The sequence below is a fragment of the Strix uralensis genome, chromosome 16, assembly GCF_047716275.1.
Source record: "Strix uralensis isolate ZFMK-TIS-50842 chromosome 16, bStrUra1, whole genome shotgun sequence".
NCBI classification, from domain to species: Eukaryota; Metazoa; Chordata; class Aves; order Strigiformes; family Strigidae; genus Strix; species Strix uralensis.
Genome location: NC_133987.1, coordinates 14,127,759 through 14,149,730, shown reverse-complemented (window position 1 = coordinate 14,149,730; position 21,972 = coordinate 14,127,759). Strand labels below are relative to the sequence as shown.

At 39.7% G+C, this 21,972-nt stretch overlaps 1 protein-coding gene across 2 annotated transcripts in view; it reads right to left on the bottom strand.

Moving 5' to 3' along the window:
• The window catches only part of MYH11 (myosin heavy chain 11), a 63,268-nt gene that overhangs the window by 26,317 nt on the left and 14,979 nt on the right, over nt 1-21,972 (bottom strand). Inside the window, exons 5-10 of one of the 2 annotated variants that reach the window (XM_074885797.1) lie at nt 15,479-15,506; nt 7,462-7,564; nt 5,715-5,735; nt 3,415-3,507; nt 2,444-2,507; nt 219-317 (exon numbers count right to left, since the gene is read on the bottom strand). In XM_074885797.1, coding sequence (XP_074741898.1) covers nt 219-317; nt 2,444-2,507; nt 3,415-3,507; nt 5,715-5,735; nt 7,462-7,564; nt 15,479-15,506 — 408 coding nt within the window. The remainder of the gene's footprint in view (nt 1-218; nt 318-2,443; nt 2,508-3,414; nt 3,508-5,714; nt 5,736-7,461; nt 7,565-15,478; nt 15,507-21,972) is intronic. The other variant, XM_074885798.1, reaches the window with a different exon arrangement.

Genomic DNA, 21,972 nt, shown 5'->3' with positions numbered 1-21,972 from the left:
CCTGTAAGCTACAAACAACCTGGCTCAAACAGGGGGATGGACATCAGTTGAAGTTTTCTTATAACTCACTTGAGAGAATTATTGTCTATAGCTAAAGAGCTGTTTATTTATAGAGAGGATTCAATCACATACAATTAAAGAAGTTAAGATAAATTACTTAAGTAAGCCATTGCTCAGACTGTTCAACAAGATCTAAGAATCATTAGCAAGTAACTTACTTCTCATTTGTTCAGAAGCTCCAGCAATCAAATAGTAAAAGATATGAAATGTTCGCTCATCTTTAGCCTGACGAATAGCACGGGATTTTTCAAGCAAATCTGTTTGTCAAGTGTGTTAAAAAAAAATCAATAACATATTTCAGTCCTTCCTTAATTGTGTCATCAGTCTCAGAACCATCAATAGCATTGTTGAAATATTTGCCACAAGCTTGTCGAACATGAACATGCATCTAATTCTGTGGCAGGAGCTCTGGTATTGGTATAATTCTCACCACAATGAGTTTCCTACCTCTTATTGTATGGTAAATGCTGGTAATCATGGTAATAAGCACCGCAATAGACAGAAATACTTCTAAAATCAGATATATGAAAATAGTATTCACGATATAATTCACACCACTTTTAAAATAAATTATCAATATGATTCTTTCAACAGAAGGTGGGGCTGCTAGGAAAAAAGCTCAAGGCCAGTATTGTAGATATAAAAGCAATAAAAGCAAACTTTATTTATGGTCCACTTTTCTAACTATAAAGTACTAAAAAGAAGTTGGTAATAGTGTAAGTATTTCAACGTCAGTCAGTGCTTCACTCTTTAAAAGCTATAGTGCTATAGATAAAACTTCAGTTAAGACAAAAAAAATTAAAACCTGATTTATTCTAAAGATCACTTGTAAAATAAGAGCAAAAAGATAAACTGTTTGTTGTTTAATGCTACACCCAAGAGATAAAGTCCTTCTTTATAGCTGCATCTTTCTTTCTCATTTATTGGAGCAAGCAGCTCCTTCTCTATGCAAAGATGAGCAATGCAGCACTGAGGAATCTATTTATTAATCTCTCATATTAATTTATTCATTAAAACACACCATTTCATAAACATAACCAAGGGAAGAGGCAACAGTACTTGCCAAATCAGGCTAAGCTGAATTTCTCTGAAATGTCTGTACTTTCTCCCTGAAAAAAATACATGAAGGTTGTTGATATATAGCTTACTGCTCTGGGTGTGTCATTTGAAACAGCAGAGTGGTATTTAGCATCCAGAACAGACAAGTTGTCTGGAAATATCTAGCACTTGGTGCTATCTGGGGCATCAGCACAGGCAAAATATTTGCTTTGCTTCAGTTGAGTGAGTTTCCAGAACATGTAATTTCTGACCATGGCAGTTTAACAAAATATGCAGAGATCAAGCCAATTTCAGGATAAATTGTCCCATGGTTTGACAAGGGGAGCAAAATGGTAAGGACTCTTAAGACAACTCTTCTGACTGCACCATGTTCTTTTCCTGTCTCTTTTGTCTTTATTAATATAAAGTCTTTAGAAGGGTGGAAGGCAAATGTATATTACTTTTATTTAAATGAACCCTCAATCCTCCAGACATGAACTAGAAAGCTGTCATACTAGGTATCATATAGACTTCTCCCTTAACAGGTTATTTGCAGTGCTTTTTCTTGGAATATGACTCTACCTCAGTACAACATATATGACCTTTGCTATACCTAAACAGCAGGGCACATGCAGCCACAGGCTTGATCATTCAGTCTGCAAGGCTCAGGACACTTCCCTTGCAGAAGCCAGGGTGCACAGGGCCAAGGGCCAGAGTGTACTGAGCACCTGGACTTCCTCCCAACATGCCATCAGGATTGGGACAAAGTGCCAAACTGGGACTTGAAAACTGGGAAGCACTCTCCATGTTCCAGGGTGAACTGCAGTGATAATACCAAGCATTCAGTGTTTTTTCAAAGTGTCTGTCACAGCATCAGTAAGAAACAGTGACGTTTCAAAACTTTTTATGCAGCTGGAAATGTAAACCACAGGGAACCAGAGTGACCCATGCAGGATCACATTGATACGAAAAAAAAGACTGCGTAGGTCTCAAGATCACAGGCAATCTTAACCACAAAACAATCTTTTCCCATTATTGTATTATTTGGACTTTGCTCTTAAAGTCCCCTGCTGTTGCCTTAGGTATTGGGGCTTCCATTTTCTGAAACTGTATATGGGGAATAGCACGCTTTCCTATAGCTGAGTAAACAGACCTGAAAATGTAAACATGAGAGTAAGACAAACTGAGAAGCTGGTATCAGCATAAATGGAGCCACTTCCCTCCATCTTTGTTTACACCAGCCTCAGCAATATTTGCCTTTCTTAGACATGCAGTGGAGCTTGTTTATCTTACTTCCTTCTGCTCACCCTAGTTAGCTTCCAGTGCAGCTCACTGAAAAGGATACAAGTCTCTATGTTTGCTCCGACAATGTAGCCTGTCACATCAAAGTTGATGCGGATGAATTTGCCCTGTGAATGAAAAGAAGATTGGGCTGTTCTTTCAGGTTATGCCAGGTTTTCCAATATAGTATTTAGCCTGTTTAATAAGACATGTACATGGTCCTCTTAAGAATAACATGCTTGATTCCCTCCTGCTGGGACAATCTGTGGAAAAGCCTGAAAGGAAGCGGACTTCTCTGATATTCCCTCTGCAGAGATTTGTCCCCACGTTTTGTTCAGGCACTTAGAGGGAAAGGAATCCTCCCTACTGGACCAGGCTTTGGAAGCTCTGGATATGACAACATCTATTTTCTACTTTGATTTCCACAAGGTCAATGAAGGAATAGCTTTGGATCTGTGTAACTCCCTCTGCTAAGGTTCATCTGCATGGATCCCTGAAATTTGCAGGGAGAGAGCAGAGGTGGGAGAGGAGGGTCTGCAGGGAAAACAAGCATCTGCCAGCATTCCCAGAAATAAGTGTCAACAAATAGTGACAGCCCTCAGCTCACATAATTCTAACTTGAATCTATATGACTGTTTTTTCTTTCTTTCCTGCAGTTTTTAATTTAATATATTAACCACTCCTGCTAAGTAACAATCACACCTTATGAGATATATGCTCAACAGTGGTGCAAAGAAAAAGAAAGTCCAGATTTTGAAGGTAAATATGTCCCAGCTCTGGAATTGACTTCGAAAAACCACACATAGGCTGCTGAATTGTGAGAGGACAATGGTACTGTCAAGTTTGAGCTTGATTTTTAATCTTCTATAAGGCCAAATTCCTATTTCAGAGAGGAATTCTAAACTGGTTTTAAGGGATTAGTTTTAAGATGCTGTTTAGAAAGAAGCACTGATGAGGGCCGCTGTCTGTACATTGTGTTTTAAAAGATGCTATACCTCCCCCCCACATCGACCCCATGGGATTTCTATTACTTACAAATCTGGAGGAGTTGTCATTCTTCACAGTTTTGGCATTTCCAAAAGCTTCAAGAATAGGGTTTGCCTGTAGAAGCTGTTTTTCCAGCTCACCCTAAAATTCATTCAAAAGCAGTTAACCCTAAACTTCATAATTACTTAATTAAAACCAACACGTGCACTGGCGAAAAATATGAAAGATAATTTAAGCCTCTAACATTTTTTTCTGAATACTGCACTTCTTGTGGATTCGTTTTCCTTCTCTGTTAATCTTTGTGTTTATATATTTATGCAGTTGACTGCTGTCCTGTATACAATGACCCTTTTCCAGCCCTGTTGCCTCTGACAGATCAAAGTCAACTAATCTGTTTAGCATCACGACTGGCCTTTCTTTAAAAAAAGGGTCATTCAATGTCAAATTTTTTTCCAGTTTAATATAATGTTTAGAAGGGATATTCTTAAAGAAAACTCTAGCATGTCTTTTCCAAGTTAGTTTATTGAGATCCTTTGCTAGCAAATGACGATGTAATTAGAATAACTTGCCGAGAATCATTTTAATGTAATGCAGCACAAAGCTACAAAGCAGATTTCATCAAGTCTATTAATAGTGATCCATGCAAGGCTATTTAGGTTAAATATGGAAATGCATTGATTTATTTCAAACTAGGATAATGAATTCTCATGCAAAAACACAAACTTCGTATTATATTGTTAATTGTGATTGGTAATTACTAATGAAACAAATCATGCAATGAAACAAGCATGCATTTAATACTCCTATTTCTAGACAAATCAATAAAATTGAAAAAATCCTTTGCCTATGAACACAGCTTTTCTGAACTTTTTGTTCAACTCTGTCTTATGAGGTCGCTCACTTTCACAGTTGCTTCTTGTCATCCTATTCTTTGAGTACTACTCTGCAGTAACATGCATTATTTCAAATAACTCATCCTGAAAAGGAAAAAGTCCTCGATAGATAATATGATATCATTTAAATAATTTTAATTAGAAAATAAGGCAATATTTAGGTTGAATCTAGAGAAAATAATTTGGAAAATGAAAGTGCTTCACAATTACTGTGCAAAACTGGTAACCTTTTTCTAAATGCCTTTCCTGAATGTCTTGTAACTTGTGTGGTAATGATGAGAGCTGCCTCAAAAAAAAAAATAAAAACTCCAAAACAAGCTAAAACAGGAGTCTATGAATAAGTAATGAATTCCTAAAAGTCCCTGAAGTTTCTCTGTACTGAGCAACTCTTTCCAGTTATGCTCTGTAGACTTAAAAACTCCACTATAAGCATAGGATATTGCTGAAATCACATGGTGATAGCTAAAATAGAGCCTTGTCTGCTAAACTGAGACAGATACCACCTGCTTCTAGTGAGAACTGAACTGTGCCATAAACTTGGTAAAAAACTGTGGCTCCAAATTTTGTATGCAGCTGTAAGTCCACTGAACTCTTGAGTTGCATATGCCAGCAATGAATTAGGTTTTTTGCAGAGATCTTGTCAAATGAAGTACTCAACTAAGGGGCAATACATTGCCCTTTGTCATAGTCAAAGTCTGAGAGGCAGCAGTCAGAACGGGGAAAAAAAAAGACCCCCATTAAAAAAAAAAAAAAATCCCATTTGCCTAGCACAGAAACAGAAGGAATATGCCAGCAAACCTGCCTATATTCCCAAAGTATTGGTATGCTGGTACAGCACACCACTGTACAGGAGAGCCCGTGAGGGCCTGTAAGACACTGCTGTAACACACCTGCAGACACACGCTGCAGTGGGAATTGCTCTGTTACACATCATAGCAGCAAGCTAAGAACATGCTAACTTTTGTGGATGTGAACAATTCTCAACAGTTACATGAAAATGTAAAATTAAAAGCAGTATCAAATGGAAAGCATGCAGCCAAAAAAATCAAACACCGTGAGGTTTAGGAATTATTTCACAACAGTCCTAAAAAGTTCAACCTGAAGCACAGAAAGCATTTGGGTATTTTCATTCAGAAATCACATTGCTCAATTTCAGGCTGAGTGGCTCTTTCAGGATCGTGGGAAATTTCATTCAAACTATGGCAATTTGAACACAGATATAGAGAAGAAAGTGATATTTGAAAGATGACCCTGCCTGTGTCAGACCTCATTCTTTACCATGGAGCCTGACACAGTTAGGGTTGATTTGTGAGAGCATTTGGCGCTATTGTTGCTTTTTATCATATCATACAACATATTTCAACAAAATCTCTCTTAAATTTTCGAGGTGCAACAATAGCATGCAGATCTACACTCAGTGCCTTAAACACACATCAAACAGTCTAAGTTACTCACGTAAGAAAAAGATGGACCTTGCTGTATTGAATAACGTGGTATAAAACAAGTGTCAGTATCATTTCCATTACACAGACATTTTTATTGTTTTTCCTGTATTAAAATAACCAATACACAGTTTCCATGCAAATAAACCAGGAATACAAATACAAACAATTTATTGCAGACATGCCAAGAGTACAAATACCATTACTATATAGAGCATTTTAACTGAAGAAAAAAAAAAACAACCCTGAAGCAAAGGGATGGGATTTGGATCCAGTTCCAGGTTAGTCTCCCAGGACCAGACAGGGACAGATATTTTTATGGTAAATCCCCAGTTCTTCTCTGGTGCAACTGAGGCATTTTGCTATTCATTGTTTTTTAATGACTGAAATTGCAGTGTCAGTAGTCCCAGTCCCTGAATTGCTATTTGTCGTCATGTTATAGAACAACTTAGACTTTTTCTCAGCTCCTATCTGGTGGATATTTGCCTTCAGGTCTGTCTCAGGGCCAGTTCGATCCTGAGACTCTTGTAATTCCCCAGAGGAGTCAGCAGCAACTGCAGTTACATGCCTGTTAGGGATGGCCTTGAAACCACAAGTTCATTTCCCCCAGCCACTGAGCAGGGACCCAGTAGGAAGAAATAACTTCTTTGCATAAACATTCAACAAAGGAAAATGATGCCTTTAGTCTTAGACTGTTTGCACTAAATTTAATCACAGATTTCTAGAAAATACTACCCAAAGGGACATCTACTCCCTCCCCGACCCCAAAGCAGAATCTGCTGTACATAAACAAAAATTATTTATGGTGGAAGAGGCCAGTCTGCACACCCTGTGCTCTGGAGTCCTCTGCCTGCCGGCATCCAGGGTAGGCAAGGGCAGCTGCAAGTGCCAGCACAGGTGTGGTCATGAGATTTTTTACTTCATTTCCCACTACCCTACTAATTACTTTTGGACCCAGTCTTGTATTTGGGACACACCGAAATGTCTTCTTGAATTAAGCCCTTTGTCATAAAAGTGAATTGCTACTTCTTTTTTCCAGAAATTTGAGTAACATTCAAAAGGCTGGAAATGATGTGGGACCTGGAGTTGTATCATTGAAAACAGCAAAGAGTGTAGAGCTTCAGCCACGCTAATGATCTCCAGGAACTGGGCAGGTAAAAGCTCGTATTATGGTTCAGAGAAGCAAAATGAACTTTAGTCACTAAGGGAAGGCTATTACAAATTTCGAAGGAACAAAGGACTTTTAAAAAATTGTGCCTTTCAAAATTGTTCTCTCTGACAGAGTAAAAAGAAAAGACAAGTTTTATAGTGGGACTCCTTGCTGGTTAGTAAGAAAACTCACTTGCTAACAAATCCAATCAAAACTCTGGAAGTTTAAACGCTCGTATACATTTTTGTGATGCAGTTGGACAATGCGTTAGTTAAAGGCTTTCCCAAACCTCTTAGTTGCCAAGGGCCAAGGGTAAAATAAGGACCTAAGCCCTTGCAGACTCCAAGGCCTTCATGCTAGGTTATAAATAGGTGCTATGCATATGAAGAGCTATGAATATTTCCTTCTAGCGAAGTACATTCTGATTTGATGCCTAAGGGGGTGTCAAACAAAAGTTTTTTTCCATAAACATAGAACTGTGACGTAATTGTGTACTCTTAATATGTCGACTGTTTGGCAAGCCACAGACGTTGACTTGCTGTTAGCACAGTCAGCTCAGTACAGTCCTAACAGGCTTGAAGAAGAGTTGAATACAGAAGAGTTCACTTACAGTGATGCTGATGTCCTTTTTGCCCTTATGTGACGAAGCAACAACAGCCAGGTATTGAATGACCTTTTTGGTATTTTCTGTCTTGCCAGCACCAGATTCACCTCTGAGGGGAAAGAAAATAACACAAAAGAAGGTAGGTAACTAGGGGACTCCTTCTGCCATGTGATGTATTTAATGTAGAAAAACAGGACTGGAAACTACCTGGCTCAGTTAGTATTTACCCCAGAACACCATCTCTCCAAATCCACCTAACTTCAGCATGCAAAGAACGCATTATCAGAGCTATATCTCTGTCCCAATAGTATTTTGACTGGACGTTGGGCCATTTAAGGCAATTCTAAAACATGATGCATTTTTGAACGGCAGTTCATCTCGCTTTGGCAGCATATGAACATTTACGAGATGTGGAGCTGGCAGGGAGTCTGCTTGTATTTTAAGGCCAAAAAATACAACATTAACTATGATGTAGTAAGAAAAAAACATCAGCAGCAATACAATAGTTTTCTCTTCAGAAACTCTGGCGTTAAACAGCTTGTATCAGTGCTGGAGAATAAGCGAATGATCCTGCCTCATCTGATCTCCATGATCAAATGTTCCTTGAATTTGGTGAGACCAGAGCTGGGACTGCCTGAGGTGTCCCTGCTAACTGGGTAGTAAGGGACATCTTTTGTGGGGACATGTCTGACCAGCAGAATTGCATCCCAGCTGTGCTCCATGCAGTGCCCCTTGGGAAGCAGGAAGGCAGTGGTAACTTTTCACCTCCCAGAGGACTTCCAGGGTTAAGTTTATTTACAACTCTGAAACCCTCTCTTAAAGTAAAATAGTGGTTTTCAAAATACAGGTACAAGGGCCAGATTTATACAGTCTTTTCTCAGAAGAACATTTCCAGCCTACTTTTCCCTCTCTAAGTGTCACATTACATTGTCTCACATCTTCTAGATACCTTTGGCTCTGATGATTATATAGGCGAAAATGTTTTTATACTGTCCTGTCTCAGCAATCAAAAGTGCCTTAAAGTAGGTGTGGATGTAATAAACTAGTTCTTTCAACTGTATCAAGCTAGTGCTGTGAGGAGGACAACAGTCTAAATGTAAGTTGGACCTCTTTAGATTTAAACTAAAATGGATTTAAAAATAAAAAGAACAGTACATTCAAAATCCCATGCATACCTGTCAACTCTTTTGAAGCTGAAACTATTTAGCTGGACCCATTGCAGTTCTGGGTCTTTTCCTAATTAGGAAATACAGGAGTTAATTTTCCCTACCAAGGGACCAGTGATAAATGGACATAAAAAATACGGATAAGTGCTGGGCAGAACTTTGAAGATGGAATGACAATGATGTAAACCTTAGGAAACCAGAAACAATTCCTGCTGGAGATACAACACGTTGAGAAGTGTTTCTTCTGGCTTTTAGAGTTTTAACTAGAAATAATTGAGATGAATATGTTCCTTTTCACAAGACCTGGGTTAATTTGCACAGTTTAGAGGTTGGATTCATCTCTGCCTGGGCTTCAGTGCTAAAACATTTCCAGGCTTTATTGATAAAAATTAAGTGTCCTGGGAACAATTCCAAACCAAGCACACCGATTTGAAGACATATGCATACAAAGTTTTCAAATAAATCTACCTTACAACTTTGTTTCTTTGGAAAAAAATAAAAAAAAACTTTCTTCAAACAAACCCTGGGCTTTGAACTATTCCATTTTATTAAAGGTTATTTGTAGTTCATCACTACAGGAATTGCATTTCCTTTCTCCCAGGGCAACACTTGCCCATCATTTGGCTTTCCCCTGAATCCCTGTAAGTATTACCATATATGGCATCATTTTACTTGTAATTATCCTACCATACTGTAATGCTTGAGTTACTTAACATTTTGTTCTGTGCTTTCATCCTTAACTCTTTGCTCCTGCAAATGCTGAGGGTTTTCCTATTTTCTGCAGATAGACTTTGAGGCTTTAACTTCCTTTTGAAGTGGACAATAAAAAGTACACAAAATGGAAATGCTTCAACATGAAATGGAAAACAGACAGGATCTCAGAAGCTACAAGTAGAAAAAAAATCTCTAAGGTCAGTAAGTAATGAAGAATAATGTCCATAGCTGATGAATACATCTAATTTTACAGCATTTCAGATAATTTTTAAATTTCCATGAAAATAGGTCTGATAAACAAGCACCCATTAAACAACATAGTAGCCTTCATACTCTGAAGGATGCATCACAGCTGTATGACAATGTTTAGATTTCATCCCAGTGATAAAATACCATGTTTGAAAACTATCTAATGAGGAGGAATGTCTAGATCAGGTTCAGTGCCTCTTAACATCAATAAGATTACAAGGGAAAAGACCCAGAAGGAGGAGAGCATGTGAATCTCTTAGTTTGCTTCACAGGTGGATGAAATTCTTCCTAGAACTACTGAGCTGCAACAGAATTAATCATGCTGTTTTTTTTTCTCTGCATCTGCCTTGAAGTACCATCATTTCCAGGGTGACAGAAACAACTTTCATTGTGAGGTGGTATGAGGAATCCCACCTGTTTCAAATCTACATGCTCTCCCGAGTTCAGTGGCTGAATTTTTAAAGATGGGTCTTTTTCTTGCAAGTATTTTTCAGTGGTTTCGGCATGGACCATAAACAACCAGGTTCCTACCAGGAGGCATCTGCTCCTCTCTTCTGAATGCCCATTTTCCCCAGTTTTTACCCCTAAATTATGTTCCAAAGCGGTTGTTCACCATATAAATGCTGTTAGCACTGTCCTAATCATGATCTTCTGAGAGTAGACTGTTTAACTGAAGCATCTAGAAACATTCTGGTTGCCTGCCATACACAGAGGCAGCACATTTACTGCCAGTGCTGATCTTTGCACCCAGCTCAGAGGGGCAACACAATAAAACAGATCAAAAGCAGGTCCCATTGCACAGTTCTGATCAGCCCAACAGCAGTACTTTATCTACTCCCCATACACGTTTTCCTCCTAAGAAACTCCTTGGCTTTCCCAGAGCAAAAGGGTCTATTAGGCTTACAGGCTTGCTCTGTTAAAAACACCTCTCTCACGTTGTGTGGCATAGTTTAAATTTATTCTTCCCTCATTTCTTGCCAGGCATTGTTTTAGAAACTCAGTACAGGATTTAAAGTACATAAGCTCACATAGATAGTATGCAGTTATAATAGTTTTTGTATCACATGAGCTACCAAACCCTCTATGACTCCATTACCTTCACCTTAAATGAAAAGTATCCCACTTAGAATAGGTTTCCAAATTAGGACAAGGTGAGACTAGCAAGTTGGCCCCATTGTTGTGGGGTGAGCCTGTGGTGTAGCTAGGAGTCTTGTACATTTGGGTATAATGGAAAAATCAGTTAAAAAGTGCTTTGTTGAAAATTTGAAAGCTTTCTATATTAATACGATAAGACTTAGCTTAATTCCACTTTTGGAAACATCTAAAAAGTAACAGCAGAATGTATTTTCAGCATTTGTTTCAGTAAGCAATGAACCACAAAAATTGCCCGTTCACACATCTCCTAATCTGGCTATCCTGGCACTGCGGGAAGCCTCTGTGCACAGAGCAGTCAATGAGGTGCTCTAAATCACATTAGGGCTTGGCAGGCTTCATCCTGCAGTATGAGATGTGCAACGATAATGAAAATCTTTGTCCTAGACCAGCTGTACCCCACTAGAGATCCGTCTCAGAAGCCAGCCCACTGATCCTACTAGTTTACTTATAAAAAAATTCCCAAAAGAGACCAAGCTGGTTCAGCACCAAGCTCCACCCCAGGTCTAAAGCTACACAAGATATCTGTACGGGAGAAGGGCCAGGCAGCAATGCTTGCCAGCCCCAGCTTTTGAGATTGAGTGAGCTTGGAAAGAAAAGAGTTTAGCTCTCTTGTGGAGGAGTCTTTGACTAATGGGGCTTTGCAGTTTGGAGGGTGTTCTGGATGACTCTGCTTCTTGACACGTGTCAGGGGAGAAAGCAGGCTGAAGTCCCGTGGCCGGGTGAGGCTCTGGAGAGTTTGCCCAAAAGAGAGGGGAGAAAGGGGAAAAGGGCAGGATGGTCACTGTCTCACCCAGTATTTTGTCTGTTACTGTATCAAGTGGAAATGGGACCCTGCTACCATGTATTTTTATAGAAGCTATTCAAACTAAATGCATGTATAAAAAAAGTAAAACGTAATGAAAAAGCATCTGATTATATGTACAAACCAAGTGTTTAACAAGCATTTGTTTTCACAGGCTTCACCTTATTCCAAACATTCAGAATTTTGATCAGTTTTTTTTCTCATTCATTTAAGGTATTTTTTTGTTTAACTGAAACTTGTGCACAGTCATTTTAGCCACATCTGCTTTCTAGAAAATATTCTACCCACTCTTCAGGAAGTGGCTAAAATATGATAACCCCAAGATCAGACAGGTTTAAGGGGAGATCTTTAAAACACTCATGTGCTCAGCTATGCAAATAAGCACCTGTGGAATTTTTAGTAAAAAACCTTTTGAAAACTCCAGGAGAATCCACTTGTATCTTTAGAAACCAAACAACTTCAAGGCCAGAAGTCTTCTTTGAGGGTTAGTGTCACTACTTACATTGGAAGAAGCTTGAAAAGTCACAAGCCTGTTCACTGGCCATTGTTTATGATGCACTGAGGTTGCTCAGGTCTCTGAGTAACTGGACAGTTTTCCTGGGATTTTTCCTTCAGCAACATCTCATGTGCTGGTCAACACAGACCAGCACGGTCTTTGCAAGAGTGGACACAGAATATTTCATGGCCAACTCAGATGTCAAAGAAAAGAGACAGCAGTGGCAGAGGCCTAAGCACAGACAGGAATTTTGGGGAATCCCAATAGCCAGGCAGAGCAGTGAAGGCTGCCCAGAACAGTACAGGGACCAAAACACAGGGATGGAAAAGTCTTAACTGCCTTAATTTTTGGACACATAAAGCAATAAGATTTCATACCCTTAGTGCAGTATTATATATTGTATATTTATTATATATGTTGTGTTAAGTTATGTATCCCACAGCCATGGTATAAAGTTTCTTATGTTCCAGAGAGGCAGCTTGTATATGTGCATGGTAGGATGTGAGGTTTTAAGGCTGACTGTAAAGTGGCAGAGAGGAACTGGCAGAGAATAACATGAGAGGATGTTCAGTGATGCTGCCCATGGGAAAGACCTAACAGCAGAAAGGATATGTGCACAGAGGAGAGTAGATCAAAGGCAGTATGTGTGTAGTTATTAATAAAATGTAGAGGAAATAATGAAATCTAGGAAAGACAGGGAATTCTGAGGAAGTATTAGAACCCATGAACATTAAAGACATATGGAGCATTTTAAACATACCACAGTTAATCACACTAAAGGGTAGGGATTGAAAAGAATGCAAACAATTTAACCACGTGAGGGTAGGTTAAATGAGCTGAGGGTGAAGACCTGAGAATGGGTATAGTTATACTCAGAAACACAAAATCAGGCCTAGCTCTCAGATCTGTGCCCCTGCCTGAGCCCCAGCAGCATTTCAGGCAAGTCCCAGGCACTCAGCATCCCACCAGACCTTTGGTTTCCAGGTGAGCTCTACTAACAATGGAATAACTTTGCAGTAGTACAAAGCACACAGGACAGGGTACTTAAAAATAAAGTGTACCATCTCTGCTTTCATTTTGCCACCAGTATTTTGGCTATCCTGCTGAATTCCCATAAGGTTAATAGCAAAAAGTTATTTGTGGGAGATGGGTAGCAATAAGTGGAAGAATGCAAGAGTCTACACTGCAGCATCGCTGAACATTAGTGAGTTTTTGGCAGCATCCACAACTACTTGCATACGAATCCTTACAGATACATTTTTTACAATTTATGTACCAAGCCTTGGAAAGTTTGAGCCCGTAGCTATTTAAAGAAAAGATCCCAGCTGATCAGTGCCATGAAGTCTTCAGTTACTGTTACATATTTTAGGCAAAAAGATAATTTCTTAGAATTTTTAGCGATTCTATAAAATAAAGCAAATTGCTTCCGCTTGACAGATGCCCAGCTGAAAGCCAAGTGAACTTTCTTCTTTCTGTACAGCCAAATAAGGCCAGCAAGGATAATAAACCAGTAGTGGTTAAAGTTGTGTACATTGGTTTTAGCTTGACTAATCTTTTTGATTTAAAAGACATGGTGAGGACTGTTTTAAGTTATGGCTCATGATGCCCATCCAACATACAGCAGTTATTCTAAACATCTTTTTGAATCATTTACTGTGACTGTTTTCAAAATGGGAAAGGCATTTAATTCTCTCTATTTTATGTATTACTGGTGTGAAACACTTTATGTTTCCAGCTTAGATGCCCAGGTGAAAAAAAAAAGGTATTTTGAATATATGGTGTCGGTCAGAATTGGATCCTTTAATGAATTTTCATGAACAAAAAGGCATAGATTTGTAAAATAAAGTCCCTTTCTTAAAAATCCTAGTACTCCAAAGTTAGAAGAAGATCTGAAGATTTACTAATGGAAAAATAAACTAAAGTACAAGAATAGAAGGAGGAAATGCATATTGTAAATTAGTCTTCATTACCATGACATGTTTCATCCTGGGAAGAATGTGATGGTCAATTTTTATTTCATCATTGCAGCAATTTTAGGTTTCTTTTTGGTATTAATGCATTTTTTGGCAGATTCTTGATTTATATGAAATCGTTACAACAGAGGTTAGAGCTATGCTAGCACTTACGGTACCAGATACAGTATATAATTTTTACTTTTTCTTAGGTGATAAATTTTTTCCAGTCAGCATTGGCACTCACAAGTAAATGTATGGCTGGTGATCAGTAGCAGTGCTTTTTAAAACTGTATTATAAACATATATTCAGTCAATCGGTAGCCACATTTTCACAGATAGCTAAAACCAGTTCAGTTTGGGACTATGTGTATTTAGAATGCTTGACAGACTACAGCATCATTGCATGAACCTGCTATAAATAATATGCATGCCACCTTCTCCAAACAATAATTGGTATTCATACAGAATCAAATTCTACATTTGATCGGGAGAACTGGAAGATGCCTAATGCAACAATCACAAAATTATGTCAAAAGCATCCTCGATGGCATTCAAGTAAATAGAACCAACTAACTAGCAAGTGGAATGGAGAAATGGTCAAAACTGAAGGTCAGATAGGAGATCCCTGTCCAATTCAACAGTCTGAGTGTTTTGCAGAATTGGTAGGAATGATAAACTAATGGGATTTTGTGGAGCAGTAAGTTATGCACTGCAAAGCTTATTGCAATACAGCTGAACCCCCACGCTGGTGCTGTCTGAGCACTGGTGGGGCAAAACCCAGGGAGGAGGCCTTCAGCAAGCTGGGACACAGGAAAACCAGAGAGTTCAAAACAGGGCTGTCTTAGCTGGTATTTCACTATTGCCTAAAACGATTATGTAGGGATTGCAGAAGGGTCCCACCTGCACGGTGCTGCTGAGCCCTCTGAGCCCGCGCAGCCCTGCCTTGTGCACCAGCGCCTGGGGTGCCCACTGCAGGCGGAGAGGTACCAAACCTGCCCCCTTCTAGCTACAGGATATGCAAACAGCACAAATCAACAGCATAAACATGAAAGGTCACACTGAATTAGGAAGCTGTGGTGAGCCACCAACAGCTGAAAATGAAAAGCAGTTCAGTAAATATCTGGGATGCTCTGTGTTCCTCAGTTTACTTTGTTCCTCAGCTTCCTCTAGGAACCTTTTAAAATCCCTTGTCCTCTCCACACACAATTTTACAACCACACTCCCCAACTGTTTATTGTAAACTCTTAAATCTCTACATTCAGAAAGTCAATTTAGAGAAATAAGTTTGTGCATTAAAGACTTCCTACGACACTGATACCTGCTTTTTATTTATCAACAGGTAAATCTACTGGAGTAGATTTAGGACTGGAGTTCAGTCTTACAGAAGGTGAGGAGAATATGTCCATTCCATCAAAATTTGAATGAATTTTGAATAAAGAAAGACATTGTAATATTGAGATGTACAAAAATAGATTAGTTTACTTACGTGCACAGGATAGACTGGTCTTCTCGATCTGTGAATAAAGAAAAAAAATCCATTAATTAGGGAAAATGGCTGTCCTGACAGAAGCACTTATATTTATAAGGTTTTACACTGAACAGCCTAGACCTTCCAAAATCTGTCAATCCATGATTAGTCAAAAGTACTGGGTTCATATCTTATTTAATTTGCCCTTGCATTTAAATAACCATCTCTAATGGAAATATTTTGTACAAAAAATGAACAAAAGGTTAAGAGTTCAAAAATATTTTTTGTAAATTCCATTAGAGATGAGCTGTAATGAGGACAGCAAAAAGATCAGGCTCTCTATAAGAAGATTATAACAGAAAATTTCAAACCTGAAACTCAAGTTTTTACTTCGCTTATGAAGTATGGCTAGCAGCCCACTTGAGACAAAGTCTGGACAGATAAGGCATCAAAAACTAGAATGTTTTAAGCTGGTCATGCAAAGCTTTGAATTTTGAAAACAGAGAAGTTCAGATACCTGAATAATGTACTCTCTATTTCATTTCAGAGACAACTATTATCAAGAGGACAAGTAACTTCTTTGAGATGTCCTCCAAAGAACAAGATAAAACAAGATACTTTATATATTTTACAAAAGCATGTCAACAAGTACATAAGTATTCTTCATGTTTTTTACTATGAACAGGACTATCAAACACATTTTGGATCAAGATTTATAAAAAGGTGGGCCAAAATCTCCATTTCTGCTATGTGAGGCATGTCAGAGGTTTCTGAGCAGCAGAGTCCAGTACACTGTAATGCTGCAGGAAGGTTTAGGATTACATCCTAGCTCCATAACCTGCTCTTGTTGCGTTCCTCCTTACTTATACTTTTGGAGTTGGAGTTTCTCTTTACCTTCAGAACTTTTACACAGAATTTTCTACCAAAAGGCTCATCTCTAGGCTGTGAAGGACAATGAACACCCACTGAGGTTTCATAATGTGCTCCACAATGCTAAACTATTTTGTAAAGCTCCATTGAAGCGAGACTTCCAGGAAAGTCTGTGGTAATGGGAGGCTTTACAATTTGCCCTCTATGTAAAGATGCATGACTAGCGTGTTGCTGTGATCAGTTCTGAAGTAGAACAACTTTTTTCACTGTGGGGATGGTCAAACATTGGGACAGGTTGCTCAGAGAGGTGTGGTATCTCCAACCCTGGAGCTATTTGGAAGTAGATTTGAACAAGGCTCTGAGCAACCTGCCCTGGTATTGAAGTTGGCCCTTCTTTAAGTGAGGCTGTCACAGACTGCCTTTCAAAGACTGTTGAAAAATATTCTGACTTAGAAAATAAATCCCCAGCCAGGTCAAACACATTTTTGAAAAGTGTGCATAGTTTACAAATCTGAGACTTGAGGCAGATAGTTAAGGTAAGTGTTTCTGTATGGTTTGGCATTATTTATCAAATGCAGAGCTACCATTAGCCCAGTGGAGCCTCTGGTCATCAGTTAAGACATGAACTCCTCCTCCTTTAATTCAATGTGTGGGGTCATTTGCAGGGCTACCTATCTGATTGCTTACCCCCAATTGCTGACCCTGTATGTAATAAATACCATGAGATAAACAAGCTTTCTGTACTGTGTAAAGATAACGGAGATAAATTTGACCTATTAATCTTGCAAGTTGTAATTGCTGCCTGGACCACAGCCAGTCTAGGAAAAGCAGTAGAGGATTCTGCTATCGCTTGGATTGATACTAAACAACCGTTTTACTCCCAGTTCCTCAATAGCTATAACATTAACTGCTTTATTGATCACTCACACAGCAAACGGTTCCACTTAACTGCTTTATTCGGTAAATTGGTGCAAAATGACTCATTACATTTCTATTGGAGATACTTGTCAGCAATCAGCACAGCAGGACTCTTCCACATAAACATTTGGGAAGAGAGGTGCTGTGAGCCATGTTTATTTTTCACTGCAGGATACGAGCTAGGATTTCTTTTAAGTTAAAAAAGTGAGAACACGGCAGAATTTTTGCTAAAAATACACTGTTGTGTAAATAGAAACCATGGGTATATATTGATATTGCATCACAAATCCATAAATACGATAAAGAAAATAAAAGTGACTCCTTGATACAGAGTTGCCAGTGGAATTTCTGAGCTCAGGGAACATTAGAAAAAGTTGGTCTCCTCCAAGCCAAGTATTTTCTCACTTGTCTTTGCTGTCCATTGCTGCCCTTCTTTTGCTCCGCAGTAAGTGAAAAGCCCCTCCTGAAGGTATCTCATAAACTGGCCTACCACAGTGGTTTGCATGAGTGCATGCATATGGGCAGCTTTGCTGAAATGCAAGACCAGAAGAAGGATTAGGAAGGTCAGAATTTGCACCAAGTGCTCTTTGGGATAGTGAACAGGCTGTGCAAGCCAAGCCTGAGTTACTGTATTTCTTTAGACTCGATCAGCCCAGTCCTGCATGCAGTTACAGGGAACAAATCCCACTGAAATGGGAATAAGAGGGAAAGGAGGGAACAGTGGGTCTTTGGCCCTGGAAGGACTGAAGCTGAAAGCAGGGACAGCTGGGTGGTTGCTGGCTCTCCAAGGATGCCTTCTGGTGAAGCAGCACTTTGTGACTCTGAGTGACAGCAACTTGCTTCAGGACTAGTGGGGGTTCTTGGAAGGAAAATCAAAATTATTTATTTGCTTTCAGCTTTCTCTTGTAGTCTGAAAGGCTTCCAGGATTGGACCTATGTGATTTGCCTGTTCTCTGTAGGTGAACAACCCCATGGCATTCTTGCAAGCTTCTCTCTTGGTCACTGGATTTATCCCCTTCTAACTGTCCTTGTGTTTGGCAGCCATATGAAGTCTCGAAGTTCTCAGCCCTGCGTTGCTGAACTGTGTGGCCTGTCCTGCAAAACCTCATGCTGACAAACTGTTCTGTCTACATTCATGGAGGGAGAATTCCAGACGTTACTCTGTTTCCTTCAGCAGTTCTAACAAATTGCAAAGGTAAGAATGAAATGTATCAGGAAATCTAATCCTATTCTGTTATGACTTTAGCTGCAAATACTGGTCTCATTTATTTCAAGGGCTCTCCTGTTCGATTACTCCTATTTCTGTTCTGGAATGTTTTATTTTATATAGGAAGGACTGTGCCCTATTTTGGGAGTCTGCAACTTTATGTGGGTAGATCTATCAGAAGAGAATGACTTGCACGAATAAAACTCCTTAAACATAATTCCTGGGGCTTAAAAAGTAACAAAATATGTCTTCTAGATTCCAGTGTCTTTTTGGTTAATGCCTTTTTAAAAAAATTGACATTACCTGGAAGACTATCATATCCACCCCCTCTATGTCTATATTAGATGTTTTGGACATTTCAAAATTTTCTCCTCAGTTTTTAATAGCATAGACATCTACATTTACATTCTAAACCCCACCAGCTTTCCTAAACATGCAGTTGGCTTTTTTTTTTTTCCTGAATCTGCTTAGCTTTATCACCAAACACCTCCAGATTGCTCATAAGAATCATATGCCCCTCTGTTCTTGATAGACCGGCTAGCTCTGCTTAATCACAAACAAAATCAGATGGTTTATCACAATGAAGCAGCAAGTTGGCAGCTTTACCATAAAAGGAGAAAACCAGGCTGAAACTCACTTACTGCTTCTTTACATTTGCTAATAACGACACTGCCTAAAGGGGACATTTCTGTACAGTCTTGCTAAGGACACAGTAAACATATGGTTTTTCACAGCAGCTTCATTTTCTAAGATCTTGGGAACTATGTTTCCCTCCCATACCTCCCAGTAACTACCAGGTTGTTTGTTTTTCCATCTTTAACTCAAGCTTGCATAAAAATGGCTTTGCAGAAAATAGATAACCTTCCTGAATCTGCAGAAAGCCATAATACATCTTCTCCATGATGACTTATTGCCAGAGAACCTAAGCCTACCCATTCACATGAAAGCTTTGTATCTATTACTACTGCTACATAACCTGACTTTTCACATTTGTACTGTTTATCACTTATTTGCTGCATGCAGGGCAGATGGCAGCAGAATTACTCATCCTTACTGGACTGGTGTCTCAGCTCCATCAACACTGGAAGCTGGCAGTGCTGCAGGAAGAATTCATCCACCCACCTCCAGCTCCTCTTCCCTGGCCTGCACTGCCCTCTCCTTGCTTTGTGACCAGCATTCATGCAGCCACACTGTGCCCCAGGAGGGGGTGACCCACTTTAATTCAGTGAAAAGCAAAGGATGGTTTTCACCTGGAGCAGTTTTGCGTCATGACTGCATGAAGACTGGTGCTGGCAGTGCAACAGTCAGAACGGGGGTCAAGCCCTTCGTATGGCAGCTGTGCCACTGGGGAGCTACTTCATCCAAAACACAGGAGAAAGAGGTGGGTACAGAAGCACAGGGTGATTTTTTATGATCACACCTCTAAGTGTAGTCATAGTCAACTAGCTTGTCTGTAAAGACAGTCGGTGGGGCCCAGTTCAGTGTGGTAGCTCCTGGGGACAGATATACACACACAGTGCTCTCATGGAACATTCTTATATTTGTTATATTCTCTTAGTCTTATAGATTAAAGAAAACTAAAGTAGACAAAGTTTATTCTTGCTCTGGCTGGAAATGAGCATCAGTGACTGTGCCTGGGCAACAATCATACTGCATTAGGTAACCCGTAGATTCAACAAGACATCCAGCACCCCAGTTTGAGCATGAGACAGCACGACTGTGATTTGTAAAGGGGTTTAAGGTGCTCAGACCCACTTGAAACAAGTGGAAATTTTTTCTCTGCCCAGCCAACATCTCTGTTAATTCCCATGTCCTGTGAGATGTCAGCTTTTCTGCGTATTTGGAAGAAAGTCCAAATATCTGATTTCTGTTAACAGTGGCTAAGTGTTATTACCGGAACAACTTTGATGTGACTTAAACATCATCCCTAATGAATACATTAACCAAGTAAGTCTCTAAAGCAGAGGAGGAGTGCAGTGTGCACACCTCATGTTTTTTGCTGGATGTTTGTGCCAACAGAGGAGAGGGTGAGAATGGGAATGGCTGTGATTCCCCGATGATGAGCCTGCAATAGGACCAGCGATCTGCAGACACTGAGGCTTGATTCACTGAAAGATAAAGGTTCCCCAAGACATCTGAACAAGCTGATTGCTCTTGGCTGAGAGACCCTGGTCATGAAGTACCAGAATGTAATTCTTCAGTCTCATGAATCTAAGATATATTTTACTTTGGCAAGAAGAAACTATGCAAGTTTCCCAGATAAGAAGCAATACTGAAATTTCACAAGGAAAACATTCAGTGCCCTGATCCATGTTTATGAGTAAGGATTTTTGTTTCTATTCCATTTGCAAATATGCTTACAAAAAACCATGAAACTCTTATGTTTATATGTGTTGCATGCACACACACACAATCATGGTGACGCCCACTTTTACCACTCCAATGTGAATATAATTTGGCTAAATAACTAGAGTTATTTTGAGGTTTGGTTTAGTTTTAGGAACAAAACATGAGTACATTTTTACAAACAAAAGCACAGCTTTAAAACCAGCTGGGGCCCTCTTCAGAGATGGAGAGACTCCAAAATGGCATGTGCAAGTAAATAAGCAAGTAAAGCGTGGGTGTCCTGGGCTTGTGATGCGGGCTCTTGTGGGACTGCTCCCTGGCTGCTGTGCCAGCTGTGCGTGGTTAGGATGGGAGGCGCTGGAAGAGCATTCTCTTAAAGATTCAACTGATGATCTCTTCCCTTCTCTTTTCTTTCTGCTTGCTCTCCCCCTTGTCTCTGCTGTCAAGGAGAATTCCTTGCAAAGGGAGCACATGAATAATAAGGCATAAAGCTTCCCCAAGAGTTGGTAGGGCCAGGAAATTATTATGAGTACCAAAAAAATGAATAAAAGAAGCATACACTCTTGCTGCCTCCTCCTCCCAGCACCCAGCCTGAAAGTCACAGCTGAACCCAGGCTGTTCTAGGTGCAGTTAATAACCACAGTGAAGGGCAAGCCAGCTCTAGTGCCCTCACTGCTGCTTGGGAGAGCATGCCGTGAAGAGCAGGAGAGAATCAGAGGAAGAGTGAAAGAGGTCTTCATGCTGCTGGGATCAGGCTGATCTATGCTGATACTAGTTTCATGTTCAGCAGAAAACTCATGTACTGTCAGGCCAGAACAATTCTCCTGTTTCAGCATAGGCTTGTAGTATTATGTTTTTTTGTTTTTCTCTCTTTCCTGCAGATAGCTTATAGCCCTTTTCTGGTTGTTTTGCCCCACCCCATTTTTAGGGACAAGTAGCAGTATTCTGCACATCTGAATGAGAACACAGCTAATGACCTGCAGGAGCCAGAAGCTTCTTGCAGAGGTCCCCTGCAAGGCTTGCTGCTTAAATAAAGGATCTGAGGAAAGAAGATTGCTTTGACTTCAGGGCTGGCTTTGAGCCCTGGACAGTGCTAGATGCAGAGCACAGGAGATGATCTAGAAGACAGATACATCACTGTGGCTTAGTGGGATGAGCTTATGCCAAGTAA